At 34.6% G+C, this 15,360-nt stretch overlaps 2 protein-coding genes across 4 annotated transcripts in view; both read right to left on the reverse strand.

Moving 5' to 3' along the window:
- Positions 1-15,360, reverse strand: part of LOC149795999 (uncharacterized) — a 39,329-nt gene that overhangs the window by 11,442 nt on the left and 12,527 nt on the right. For 2 of the 3 annotated variants that reach the window (XM_089965915.1, XM_089965916.1), the window contains exons 3-6: positions 13,740-13,794; positions 13,065-13,288; positions 9,928-10,323; positions 8,741-8,833 (exon numbers count right to left, since the gene is read on the reverse strand). In XM_089965915.1, the coding sequence (XP_089822041.1) occupies positions 8,741-8,833; positions 9,928-10,323; positions 13,065-13,288; positions 13,740-13,794 (768 nt within the window). The remainder of the gene's footprint in view (positions 1-8,740; positions 8,834-9,927; positions 10,324-13,064; positions 13,289-13,739; positions 13,795-15,360) is intronic. The other variant, XM_089965917.1, reaches the window with a different exon arrangement.
- LOC149796000 (uncharacterized) lies at positions 2,309-5,916 on the reverse strand. The gene is made up of 2 exons (XM_089964160.1): positions 4,765-5,916; positions 2,309-4,040 (listed from the first exon to the last, which is right to left on the reverse strand). Exons 1-2 carry the CDS (start codon positions 4,766-4,768, stop codon positions 2,965-2,967), a joined length of 1,080 nt encoding a protein of 359 aa, XP_089820286.1. The 5' UTR covers positions 4,769-5,916; the 3' UTR covers positions 2,309-2,964.

Here is a 15,360-nt window from a genome sequence, read left to right on the forward strand (position 1 = left end):
ATAAATAAATACACGAATGAGATCAGGCCAAGAATCCACTGTATGCAGTCTGTTTTCTTACTATGACTTAATTGTCGGTCATATATTCTCAGAAATATTGAAGGTATGCAATATGGACATTGTTTGCTGGTGATTCTGTGACAGATAAGGATTTGGTGTTCTATCATTATTCCATTTTTTTCCCAACATGGTCCAGAAAACTATTCTCCTGGAAGAATAATTTGCCATTTGGAAATTCCGTTGCAAAATCGGGCAACAAATTTTCCTCAAAGATGCTGATATACTTGTCAAAACCGATGTTGCCCTGAACGGGGTCAAGTTTTCAACACCGTTTGTAGGTAATGCACCCCAGTATATTGATAAATATTCTTTAATGGCGATTATCCACTGTACAATGAATAACACTTTGATTGGCATTCTTTATCGAGTATTCTCTAAACATAAACTTCAGATCTTTGTCCAAAATGACTTGCACTTCATTGCACAAGTTAGTATATATCACTGGCTTTCAACGGATCAGTTGTACCTCACTGCGCAAATGAACGCACGATGTGTAATTCAGCTGAGAAATCGTAGTCGACTTCTGTCAAGCAAATATCCTGGATCCGAAACTCTTTCACTTTCTTTTTTCTTCCATTAAATCTTTCTTTGCAAACTGAATTATCTTCTGCTTCTGATTCTATGTCAACTCGTTATTGCGAGGCGTCATGGTTTGTTTGCATCACCAAGGAGACCCAAAAAGTAGCATTCGGTACAATTTACGATTTAAGACTACTGTCGATATGCCTTCATCTAAAAAACACGATAACAGAAATAATATGATCAACGCAGCGAACATTTGCGGTCATATTTCTTACTCCAGTGGCTATATACATTTCACCTGACATTTTACATATTGTATACATGTTTATAATTCTCTAATGGTGAGTAACCAGTAAGTCAAATAAATTTCAGATTCATTTGTCGTGTGTAACGTTTCTCTATTACAACAAAATATGTTTAGACCAAACACACTCTGCTAGATGGAAATGTTTCACCCTCGTTCCTCATTCTCCTCAATACACATCAATGCTTTTAAAACTGCAGATGAGAAAGTAATATCAATACACTGTAAAGGCAGATGAACAAATGTAAATCTCGAACCAGTTTCACTCAACGGGTTAAATTGTTTTCTTCTTTCGATTTCTTCCTTAAATGTCTTTGTTATTGCTATATTTTACAAAAGTGATATGTAAGCAAACCTTCCTTGGGCAGAAAACATTAAAATTCCGTAATATTTTTGTTAAAATGCTCCTTAAAAGAGTATGTCACATGTGAGGAAAATTTTGGAGTTTTGTTTTAAATTTACTTGACACGACTCTTTACAGACTCAATAATCATCCTGTCACTGATGTCTTTATTTATTTAACTGCAAAACATAAAGTGTCTAAGAAAAGTTATATTACACTAGTTTTCCGAATGACATGTCACAGTTTTTGTTCTATTTCACTGAAAGTCTTAAAACGAGGGAAAGATTTATAAATGAAATATGTGACTTGTATCGTGCGACATTTACTCATTTAAATGTACTGAATAGCGAGACTCTTTTCTATAATGTCATTTAGGTTATTAAAAGGTACATTATTTTGAAGGTCATCCATTGTGTCGTTTAGGTTATTAAAAGGTACATTATTTTGAAGGTCATCTATTGTGTCATTTAGGTTATTAAAAAGTATATTATTTTGAAGATCATCCATAGTGTCATTTAGATTATTAAACGGTACAATATTTTGAACGTCATCCATAGTGTCATTTAGGTTATTAAACGGTACAATATTTTGAAGATCGGCCCTAGTGTCATTTATGTTGTTAAAGTGTTCATTATCTTGAAGGTTTTCCCCAAGTTTAATTTAAGTTAATAAAATGTTCATTATTTTGAAGGTCTTCTCTAGTGTCATTTAGGTTAATACATGTTCCTTTTTTAATAGTCGTCTGTGGAGAGGTATGTCTTCAATTTGAATACACAGGTGCTGAAAATGGTAATCTCTATCAACTAGATTATTTATATTATAAGAAAATGCTAAATTTAAATTAAACTAATCATATAATAACATGGTCTATTTCTGCACTTCCTACGGGTTCCAGTGTAGACTAAAATGTTTTTCATATATGGTGAAAAGCTACCTGGAAAGAAGTGCTATCATCAACTGTACTTTCAAAAGTAAACAGGTTCTAAGATTTGCATTGTATTGCATCACCTAATACATATATCAGACAATAACTACAGGAATATTTTATTAAGTTAGAGAACTCAAATTAATTTCTTTTCGTACATTTTATTGATGAAAATGAGAATAAACTGCAATAATTCAATCTCTGCTACAATTGTTATATTGTTTAATATTATATAAAATTCATTGCTCGAATAACGAACGCTCCAAAAATGTGACACGGTTAATACTTTATGCAATTTCTCAAATACAACACACCTTTAACATTTTTGTAGAGGTGTATGCGTTACCTTCATCTTACATTTGAGTTTTCTTTCTTTTGTCGGTTCGAGTTTACGTATCGGGTATTCTAACCCTACTGCATACAGTCCTGTAAGCATTACCCTGGCCATCTTCAAAAATGAATTGGAGTGTATCGTATGGTTAAGCAGATGAAATGTATCACAATCAGTTTTGGATATACTGTTTTAAAAACTTGTGTATAGCGTGAACAAACCCCATAAAACAAAGTATCACATTAAAATCATCTACAGTATGTGATCTGCCGTAAGTATATATATATATATATATATATATATATATATATATATATATATATATATATATATATATATATATATATATATAGTCATTTATGACCTCACTCAAACATTGAATAATGGTCCATAATTATTCACACAGCAACCTTGCCTCCTTGAATAATTCACACAGAATGTCTCGAAAAACTCGTTCACCATGTCTGGAGTACATTGGTCTATGTGGCACTAAGGAGGGCCATCATCGGCGTAAGAGAGCCACCAGCCCCGCCAATCATACCCATTAAACTGGCAAGACCTCCAGGGCCGTCCGCTCCTAGTCCGCCCAAACCAGCCATTCCACTGAGTCCACCAAGACCTCCCATACCTCCAAGACCATCAAGACCGCCAAGACCACCACTTCCAAACCCACCAGATCCCAGAAGCATACCCATGGGCCCCAAGGCCTGGAGATTATCCAGTCTATCTGCCCTCATGTCGGCCAAGTCAGATGCCCTGTCAGCCAGGGCTCCAGATTCAGAAGCTGCTGGTGACATGCTTGTGCGCTGCAGTTCTCTCAACCGCCTTAGCACTGCTAGGGTATCAACTGGTGGGCGCATCGATCCCATCCGTTCTCTCACACGAGTTTGGATCATGGCTCTCCTGGCTCCAGATGTCATTCTATCCATCATAGGAGGCGTATCTGTGGATCCCATGACGTCTGGTGGTGGCATGTCACCATGTCTTCTACCCATATCCATTAACCGCATGGCACCTGATGCTGGTATCTCAATAGGCCTTCGACCCATATCCCCAGATCCCATAGCGTCTGGTGGCGGGATGTCACCAGGCCTTCTGCCAGAACCAGAAACATCCCTTGTTGGTAGAGTTTGTCCGATTGTTCCTTCCATAGGGTCCGCTCCAGGAGGTGGCGTGAATCCTAAGCGTACTTGACGATCTCTGGCAATAGAATTCGTCATGGGAGCCTGGTTGTCTCTAGAATGCAACCTGCCTCTGATTCCATGATCAAAGGTTGTCGCCCCGTCTGGTTTAAACCTCGGGTCTGGTCCAGTGTTTGCTTCAAACTCTGACCCAGATCTAGGCCTTCTCCAGTCTGGAGGCATGTTTCTTCTACCTGTCTGTGAAGTCGGTCTGACATTGCGGAGTTGGCGCAACATCTGTGCACGCAGCAACTGGACCAACAATGGGTCGGTCATTCCTCCTGTCAGTGGATCCGTTCCTGCTGCTCCAAGATTTGGTGCATCTGGCATATCGCCGCTCATGAGGAACATCATTAGAGGGTTTCCAAGCATATCTAAAACCAATTTGGTCATCAGTAAAAGAATTTCACAAAGCAAATATTTCAAACAAATACATTAGTATACACTGTAAAATGCAGCATTCAATAACATTCGCAAGTATCGTCTAATTAATCAGAAATTAATAAGTACATCAAAGGATGATTTTCTAACATAACTTAAATCATTTCTGTATAACATAACTTAAAGAATATGGGTTTTTCCCATCAGATAAAATTCTAGAGACAAAATTTTATTCTTTAACTTAAAACTTCGAGTTAAAAAATTTCATTACATGCTGATACGTTTTGTTATCGAATTTTATTGGAAAAAATATAATTATCGCCATCATCAATTTCTTCTTTATTTCTTTATTTTCCTATTTCATCTTTTGATTCTTCCATGATCTCCTGAACTTCTTTTCTTTAAAAAACGCTCTCAGTTTTCTCTGCGCTTGTTTGTAAATTTTCATCGTGCCAACATAAATGCACCTTGGCCACGTATCCTTAAAAAATGAGTTTTATATTCCCCAGTGGTTAGGATATAATACATTTTCACATGCACCTAACCAGTGAGTAATATATATTAGAATTAGTGTTATAATAGTACAATGTCCAAATGGAATTGCTACTATATATATATATATATATATATATATATATATATATATATATATATATATATATATATATATATATATATATATATATATATATATATATATATATATATAATACTTACTCATATTCCTCTAATCATATCATTTCCACCATCTTCTTGATTCGTCATTATCAGAATGCATGCATCAACGGGGTTATCTTGTTAGCCTACTTTTCCATTGTCAGAAATGGGGTCAGCATATATACTAGGGTTAATATGTAAGTACAATACAAAGAAGTTATAAAATAATGCGTATTTTGAAGGTTTCATATGTTATTAACTATCACGTTTTCTTTCTAAATTGCTAGTGATTTCTCCGCAATAATTCTATTGAAATATCACATAAACTGATTTTCGATTTAAAAAAAAAGAATATCATGGATAATCTTTTGAAACAAAGAAAGACAACATACTAAAATTTCCAGAATTATAACGGAGATTGACCTTTTGGAAACACAGGATGTTCCGTCCTAACAACTAGCTCCATGCAAATAACAAGCGTAATTCATGGAGGAATTTGGTATGGTGAACATTTGTGAAAACTGCACTAAACATATCAAAATTATAAAGATTTTAAAATGTGTATTTGATGTAGAATAAATCGCATAACTGACCCACAGGGCTCCTGGCAGACGGCTTGACCTAAGCAGTAAGTAATGTGATTAGAAATTAAAACTTAGATTGGATATTAGATTGGACAGCGGGCTATTGTAATTTCTGCTATGCGACCACAATCAACAGCCGCCGCTGGTAGACTAGAGGTCATTTTTGTTTTGTAATTGCTTCGAGGAATGGATCAAAAATAAAATGCACGCAAAACGTAATCAAATTACAAGGAAATCGGTCAAATACAGGAATGCATTACCAGTCCAGTTTTTAACACACACACACACACACACACACACACATACACACACACACATATATTAGCACAGATACAATAACAAAATCTATAAAACAATACTGAATGTTTAATAATTTAATCATATATTTAAATGAGGAATAATAAAAAAGAACATAGAAGATGACACAATTTAGATAACTGTAAAGATGAAGAAAGGGAATAAAAGATGAGCAATCCAATTATAAGTTCATTTTCATCAAACATATACGTCACATAAAGGGTTTTATACTTGATGCATGCGGCTAATAAATACATAGTGCATGATTTATTGAAGAGCAACAATGTATTTCAGGAAGGAGACAAAGAAGGATATTACTACCTCTGCTACTACAACTACTACTACTACTACTACTACTACTAATAATAATAATAATAATAATAATAATAATAATGATAATAATGATAACAAGACTTTATTTAGAGAAGGTAACTCAGTTAGTTACAAAACTAATCTACCTTGAGACTTTCTATCTGTTATGTACAATATATACAGTATATACAACATGATGTGAAGAATCTGGCTTGACACTAGATAATTAAGTGATTTTAAGAATCAAAGTATCAGGCCTGCAACATATGCACAATTATCTTTGAATACATGAACATATATAAATACAAAATATCATCCTGCATTGAAAAATTCAAATGTGAAAAAATGCGAAATTACAGAAAAGCAGGCGGTATTTATTGTACTAGAGCTATTCAATTGTCTAAAGATTTCATCCATTTGAGACATTGATTATGGAAAATAAATGGTAGGAGCCTGCCTTAAGTTACTGGGAATGTTGTTGCATACCAATGGACCAGTATACTCAAAAACTTTTTTAAAACAATTCCTTCTTTAGCCTTGGTATAATAAAATTTTTTAATTCGGATGGACCTTAAAAAATCTGGAGTACCATCAGCATCTCTTTGGTGAAATATATTGCTTAGATAGACAGGCATGGCTTTTCTGGATACTTTATACATCAATCTGGCCTTTCTAAGAAATATTCTTTCATGTATTGTTAAAATCTTTATGTTACGCATTGCATTCTGGAAATTGGCTATACACTGATCTAGAATTAAATGACAAGCCCTCTTCTGGAGTCTCAAAAGTGTTGTTATGTTTGAATTAGAGGTATTACCCCAAATTACATTACAAGAGTCCATATATGGCTGATCATAACTGTTATGAAAGAAGACCCTATACTGAAGAGGAATGTACGTTTTGGTTTTCCTCAGTAGCCAAAGATAATAATTAACGGTTTTTTAAAACATGTTTAATGTGAATAGACCAAGTAAGATTGTTATCTATGAATACACCAAGAATTTTATCATGAAAGGTCATATTAAGGCTCACATTGTCAAACAGAGCCTGGATTATGTCGCTATCGAGCTTTGCTCGTATTTTATTGAGTTGTAACTAGTAGGGCTTTCTTTTTTCTGCATTTATGATCGTACTGTTTTCCTTGAAGTCTGTTGAGAGCACTTTGTAAGTTATTTTCAAGTACCGTTTTGGTTTTACCCATGTCAGACAGTGTAGTGTCATCTGCATCGAGGTCAGTGGAAGAAATTGAAGTTCCAGTCTTAAGAGGTAAGTCGTTGATAAAAAGAATGAATAACAGAGGTCCAAGGATAGAGCCTTATGGTGCTACACAATTAATATTTTTACTTTGAGAAAGTGGCTCATTTAAAAATACTTTTTGCACTCTCTCGGCTAAGTAAGAAGTCAACCAGTTTAGGGAGTTTTCACTGCATTGATAGATTTTTAGTTTTTCAAGCAAAAGTTCGTGGTTTACAAGATCAAAAGCTTTACGAAAATCAACCGTAATAGTGCCTACCGTTTCTCCTTGATCTAATGTTTTCAGCCATTTATCAATCAAAGATACATGGACAGTTTCACAGGAGCGATTCTGTCAAAAGCCAGACTGGTTATCATGAATAAGATCATAAGTGTTTAAATAGTTGAGAAAAGAATCATGTACATGTTTTTCTAGTAATATGGAGGGACAAGGAAGGATAGAGATGGGTCTGTAGTTATTTACATCATCTTTTGTTCCTGCTTTATGCAATGGTATAACCTTGGCAGTTTTCCATGTTTGTGGAAATTTATTAGACCTAATACTAATAACTGAAAGCTATACTCTCTATAATTGCAGGTGCAGCTACCTTTAGTAGCCTTGATCCAATCATAGCAAGTCCTGTAACTTTACAATCATCCATTTTTTAATATATTTCAACACAAAATCTGGACTCATTTCAGGAATTTCAAACTTTATATTGTTTGATTGTCTTTTAGCACAAAAATGTTTGAGTTCCAAATAATCAGATGAAGTTTTGGTTCTTTAAGTTTTTCAGCAATTTGAACAAAAAAGTCATTAAAAATATTTGAGATGTCAGTTGAATTATCGATATAAATGCCCTCATGATTGAGGGATAAAATTTCAGTTTTACCCTTACATTACTGCACCAAACTCTGTAAACACTTTCCAGACAGCTTTCGGGTTATCTTGGCTTTCATCCAGCACTTTTTTTTATAGTGCACTTGTTTGGCTTTAAATATCATTTTATTAACTTTTTTCCTTTAAACTCTATATGCAGCTTGATTTCCTACTGTTTTAGTTGGTCTATTTGCTTTATTGATTCTAAAATTTGTGGGGAGATCCAGCCTGACCGGTTGTCTTTCTTTATCCTGTGTGTTTTTAAAGGGGCATGTTTGTTCACTATACTGATGAATAGATCTGTCCAAGTATATAAAACATCATCTTCAAAGATTTGGAGAGTATTCCATGGAATCTGTTTCAGATCTTCCAGGAATTTAACAGTATCAAAGTTTTGAAAAGATCTATAAGTAATCGATTTATGAATATTTTGTTTTATTTGCCATAGAGGAAGAAATAAAAAATATTATTCAGACAAAAGAGAAAGTTTTTATTGGTAACAAAGTGTGTGTCTTAGTCGAAACATGTGAGTAATAACTATGCAAAATCAACGCCTTAAAATACGAAATAGTAAACGCCAGTATGAAATTAAACGTGCTTGCATCATGCAATAATGTATAAGGCAATATATACTTCTTAGAAAAGTAAACGTTCCGTATGAATAGAGGCGTGCTTGCTTCATGCAATAATGTACAAGACAACACATGCTTCTTAGAAAACATATACTTACTTATGAGGCCCATGCTGTCTGTGGCCCCTGCAGATTGTGTCCCCCAGATGTCCGAGCTCCCTGAGCCTGGCGCCTGCGTGGATGGGGCCCATCCTAGTACAGATTAATATATATATATATATATATATATATATATATATATATATATATATATATATATATATATATATATATATATATATATATATATAAAGAGAGAAAGAAAGAGGGAGAGAGAGTTTCCTTTTCCACTTACTCAGGTGAAGCTATGAATTAGAACGGTTGTAAACAAATGTCAGGTAGGACACTTTCCCATAAATAAATTATAAATAAATTAATGACATTGTACTAGGGGTAAGATTAGACTTTTTTATAACTGCATCAAAGGCATAACTCAAACATGAGCAATCCCGCTAAAAAGAAAACAGAAATGATGCGTACATTTGAAAGTTTGGAATACCAAATATAATCATCTATTTATTATTATTATTATCATTATTATTATTATTATTATTATATGGTAACGCAATGCAATATTAGTAGGTTACGAGACAATAAATGCCACAGATTTTGATATTAGTATTAGCTCCAGGTCAAGTCAGACTTACCAGATATTACCAGGTCAAGGCAGACTTACTAGACATTACCATGTCAAGTCAGACTTACCAGACATTATACCAGAACAAAACCCACAATTCATTCAACTATTATAAATAGAAAAACAGAGGTTGACCATGTTTCTTAAACGTTGTTATTCTAGGTAGAAATCCAGAAAAATAACAGCTATACAAAATAGAGATTTCAATGTGTAACGAAAGAAAACAACCCCTCCCCCCAAAAATAAACAAAAACAATAAATAAAAAATATCAAGCTAAATGCCAAACACATGCACTGATCACTAACCAATTATATCGATAGAAAAGGTATTAGGCAGTACAGTAAATGACTAGTGGTAAGCCTAACGGACTTCTTGGTCGAATGTCCGTCACCTAACTAACTGTTAGTGTATAACATTACCAATTGATAAGGACATAACTGCATCCTATTTTAGGTACTTGCTATGAAAGTTGAAGTATACACTTAGCATTCAAACTAACACGTGTTGGTGTAATCGTCGTTGGAAAATAAATTTAATTTTTTATGATGTTGTGTGCGATCAGCTGATATAATACTGCGATACGTTATGCCTTCTGACCAAACGGCTCACCTCGGCTATTATCTGTGGTTACTGATGGCAATACCCAAGCGTTGCTTCCACTAGAGGCATCTGTTGTCCAGGTATTTGCTCTATCCGGTAATAGCAAGTCAGTAGTAAGGGTTGTAGTAGATAATGTAGTTGGACGATGGGTTCCACTATAGTCACTGAACAAGACATCGGGATTTGATACAGGTATCTTATCTTCGGTCTTCGTTATACCAACAGAAGGTAATGTTATGCTTGTATCTTTAACAAAATTTGATTCCAGAAAGTTAGTTACTGGCAAACCACCAGGGTCCTTTCTTCTTTTACCTAATTCAAAACCGAGTTCAATTGGTGACTGGACGGCGGAGATTCCAAAGTTTTCTCTCGACTTCTCATTCGTTACAATGGCATTCGTGTTGACTGTAATAATCAGATTTATATTAGGATATGACCCAGATCAATGGATAACTGTTGACTACAAAAATTACTAGTAAATCGTATACGATTGCTAGCAAGGAGTAACGGTCTACAAGCTATGATATTACTAATCTATCATGTACACATATCAGCAAGGAGTAACGATCTACAAATTTGTATATTACTTCGTGCAGCTGTCACCACTGGGATATACGTATACAGCCATTGTCATCGGTGCAAGAGTGATGCAAAAAATACAGACTTGTGCTTATATTAGCTGGAATATCAAAAACATTTTGATCGTATATCATTCGTAATCTTAAATGCATATCTATGTGACACACCCAAAATTACCCTGTCTATAGAGGACATATTTCATCGATGACTGAAAGACTCAGTATCTTCACAAGTGGAGCAGCCACGAGCCAAAATAATTGAGTTTTTCACCCACAAGATGAAATATATCCATTATTCACTCGGAATAAGCAAACTGTATTTTTTATGAAACACTCAAATGTCTTGGATATCAATATGTTTTACAGATTAAAGTAGCAGATTTAGTACGATATTTCGCGTAACGTTCTGTTGTTTTGTGTACGATATTTCTCGTAAGGTTCTGTTGTTTTGTATATATTCTAACAGAAAATATCAATAATACGGCAACAACAGATGGAATTTTAAAGTTAAAATTATAAAAATGGTTAAATATGAAATAGCAAGCTTAACACAGTGTATATTTTAGACAAAATGTATGATCCGTACCAGCAATATTTTATAAATGCGAAGTGCTGTAAAAGACAGAATAAGGCCCAAAGCTACCAAACTAAAGCGTCCAAAGCTTATTGTCTTTATTTCCAAAAGGAAGCGTGTCCCAAGCGGATAAGTTATTTGAAAATATGTTTGTCTTCAATTAGTAAGTCAAAGTTTTCTTAACCTATTTTGTGGTAGGCCATAGAATGACTTGATCAATAGTTAAAAAAAAATTATTTATATATGCATAACTATTAAAGCTGTTTCTTTACTTTATTGCTACAGTATGATAACAATGCATGTTCTGTTCGCTTTATGTCGTAAAACCTGTCGTGCACTGGTTTTACATGTTAGACTATACTTCTAACGGAAGGCATGAAAGACATTACGCCCATTCCTCTGGGGCGGTATGTTGGGCAGTGAAGAATCATAGGGAAGCATCATTGGTTTCACTTTCTATAATTTAAAACTTCTATCAAAGTAAAATTTCAAGCAAGACTGATGGTTGTTATGTCTTTCCTTGAAAGAACTACTCATAGTGGCTTGTAATTTATATTTAACTTTCATCATCGTTACTTGTAACTGATATTTAAATTTCATCATGGTTATTTATAATTAATATTTAACTTCCATCATGGTTACTTGCAATTGACATTTAACTTTGTTATGGTTTTTTGTAATTGATATTTAAGTTTCATCATGGTTACTTGTAACTGATATTTAATTTTGTCATGGTTACTTGTAATTGACATCTAACTCTTGATATGGTCGCCCAGGAATACAATTTTTAATAAGAACGTGTTGAGGAACTTGACACTTACTTTTTATTTCCCATGAAATGTTACCGCAACTTGTTGATTGGACTTTAACTCAGAAGCACAGTTTGGAAGGACAACTCTGAATGAGTTTGGAAGGACAACTCTGAATGAGTTTGGAAGGACAATTCTGAATGAGTTTGGAATCACGACTCTGAATGAGTTTGGAAGGACAACTCTGGATGAGTTTGGAAGGGCAACACTGAATGAGTTTGGAATGATAGCTCTGAATGAGTTTGGAAGGGCAACTCTGAATGAGTTTCGAAGGATAACTGAATGAGTTTGGAATGACAAATCTGAATAAGTTTGGAAGGACAGCTCCGAATGAGGTAGGAACGATAACTCTGAATGAGTTTGGAAGGACAACTCTGAATGAGTTTGGAAGGACAACTCTGAATGAGTTTAGAAGGCCAGCTCTGAATGAGTTTGGAACGACAACTCTGAATGACGACAGAAATGAATATTCTAGCAATTGTCTATTTTAAAGTGTCGTTGTCAAACTGCATATGGTAACCAGCCTTAAGTTTTTGTTTTGTTTGATACTGATAATTTATCCACTCTTTGTTTCATACAGATCATCGTTCGAAGAAATGAGTTCATAGGGTTCAAAGCCGCTTCTTAATTGAATTATATGGAAAAGAAATTGTTTACATATTTACGACGTGCATGCGTAGTAGTCGATAAAATGCAGACGTAGCGATTGGTCATAATTAGACATGAGCATCAAAAGCAGTATATATGTGCACGCAAACGCAATCATGCACTTCTTGATTGCTGCCTGCATTGTAACACGAACCAAAATAATTTTCTTAAAGCGACACCTGGAACCCATCTATTTAAAATGGGGCATTAAATGAATGCGTAGCAAGAAGCTGTTTATTCTGATTTGGTCAAAAGTGTTTCAGGTAAATCCTGTTCAAAAGATATGACCAGGTTAGCAATAAAAAATTTAATAGCTTTCGAGAAGGAGAGAGAAAATGTGAACATTCACGTAAGTTCACTAACAGACTATATATAATCAGTCAACGAATGCATTCATGAAATAAAACTCCGTGTTTGCTAAAACTGTGCATCATTTGTTAGAAGAAGGCCGTGACAAGCTGTAGATATTGCAGCGTGGAGTGTCGAATATGCAGAAAGCCTTTGAAAATATTGCTACACTGATAAAGATTCCAATACCACGAGATGGCGTCTGCTCCCTTGGTGAAGAAGTAGGCTGTGCTACATGCGGAAAATCAGGTGAAAGCGATGGAGTTGATGATTGATTCCTTTGTATTCCTCCGTTGTTCAGATTATTAGTATGCACCCTATCGTCCGGTCTCCAGCTTTTGTTTTTGAAATCTTTCAGTGTCTTTCCAACATCTAAATTAAGTTCTTCTGGGTGCTGTATCGCCTTCACCATTCTATACGATTTTAGTTCTCATAGGGTCAATATTATGAAAATTATAATACATGCAAGCTTTAAAACAAATCGGACGAATGCCAAAGAACAAATGTACTCTCGAAACAGAATGCAATATACTAAGGACAAACAAACATGCATTTTCAATACTTGCATAAAGTCTAATTACATTCACTCTATGCTCTGGTAGATGACATATATAAATGTTATTAGTCCTAGTCCTAATTAGCACACAAAGTAAATGGTAATTAGGATCGTCTTTTCTGAGTATCTTTTTTAAAAAATGATCAACGTAATTTGTATCTGTGTATAACACATTCATTCCAAAACTCATCCACACTGTAAGTTTAGTGCCAAGTAGGAATAAAACACTATACATTAAATGCAGAGTTCAGAAACTTTGGGAAAAAAGAGCGGGGGTTAAACATGGCTTAAGTTTTGATGCGCTGTACCTGTGTATGCTTGTTTGTTCGTTCATCAAACACTGCAACCGTATTGAACGTTTCGCTGCAAAAAACCAAATTAGATTTTGACAATATGCACAGGTCACAATTTCTCAGCAGTGTTCCATGAAGCACAAAAAGCAGGTCACCTTTCCCTATCTTTGCACAATGACAGATATTCATCCACGCCCTCGCATTAACATCAATATGTAATAAAGTATTAAAACAGCCGACTAAATTTTAAGAAGGATTCAGTCAACCATGAGGTTAGGGTAGGCTCATCATGCAGTGCACCAAAGACTCCCCTAAAAATGCGCCATCATTGCACGTTCAATAGCAATTGGCAAGAATGTATTGATCATGTTGCTAGACAAGTTTGTGTTAACAATTGCAGTGACGCATATACTAGACCGTGGTGACCTAGTTTCAAAGTTAAGGCTCGATGCTAGTGAATATATTGTATGGCCTTTGTTCACGCTAAAATCTCTTTATTTGTTTAATCGACGGCATATACCTCAGACTTTTTACATTTATGATAATCTTTTCACGAGAACTTAAACGTGTCTCTAATATCTAATTTCTTTGAAAACCAACAGTCGACAAAGGTGGGTGGTTAGCGTATTCAGTGGATACGTCATTCATTGGAATTCAAATCAACCAATCAGCAAATATATTAGGGCTATTAAGCATATGTAATTGCCATTTTTGTTACAGACCTCTGAAACAGTAGAATAACGTCTTTCAAACACTTTCATTTTTCGAACGTCGCCTAAATATATTGTGCTGAGAGCAAATGAAAATCTAGCTATTGCGGGAACTAAGTACATTTACTTTTGTGGATTTTAAATGTTTCAGCCGAATCGTCAGAATATTGTGTTATATATCATATACTTCTTGAGCAGAGACAAGACGATAACGAGCATTCCATGATGAAAGCCAAAGTGAAGACAAGAGATCATGAATACAGAAATATGCAGCAATACTTGGAACAAAGTTTGATCAAATGCAGAATACTTCTGTTTTGTTAGTACTTCATGGAAAATGTCACCTTCATACAATTGTTCTATAAGATGTTAAGCATATTGCTCCGAATCTGTAATAACAAGATTCTGACCTATTATGTGAAGCCAAGGGATAAAAACCATTGTATCGAGCTACTGCGACATATTAAAATAAGCCGGTGAAATATCAATTATCTGAGGTATATAATTCTTTTTATAATACTTCACAAAGAGAACTAAATGAAAATCAGATGACGCTGATGTAACAGACATAAATGTGTACATTATTTATTTGCATTCATATAAGTCGTGTTGAAAATCTACTATTATTTTGATGCAAATAGTTTGTCAAAACTGTTCTTAGTAACAAGAATATCCAAATATAGCATTGGCAATATATATTCTCACCTCAGAAAATAGGCGCTGAGATGGAATAATTGGATTGACATTTGCAAACCAAATGGACGATAAAACAATTATGATTTTAGTAAAGTACATGCAATGAACTGCGTGAGTTGAATTACACTCTAAAATAAATAAAATGTGAGGAGTGATGGCGAGAGGAAACTTGCAGTAATGAAGGTGGACTAAGCTAAGCTATAAATTGAAATGAACAATAAGTACATATA

Source organism: Sinohyriopsis cumingii, chromosome 7, assembly GCF_028554795.1.
Source record: "Sinohyriopsis cumingii isolate HCF-2022 chromosome 7, ASM2855479v2, whole genome shotgun sequence".
Taxonomy (NCBI): Eukaryota; Metazoa; Mollusca; class Bivalvia; order Unionida; family Unionidae; genus Sinohyriopsis; species Sinohyriopsis cumingii.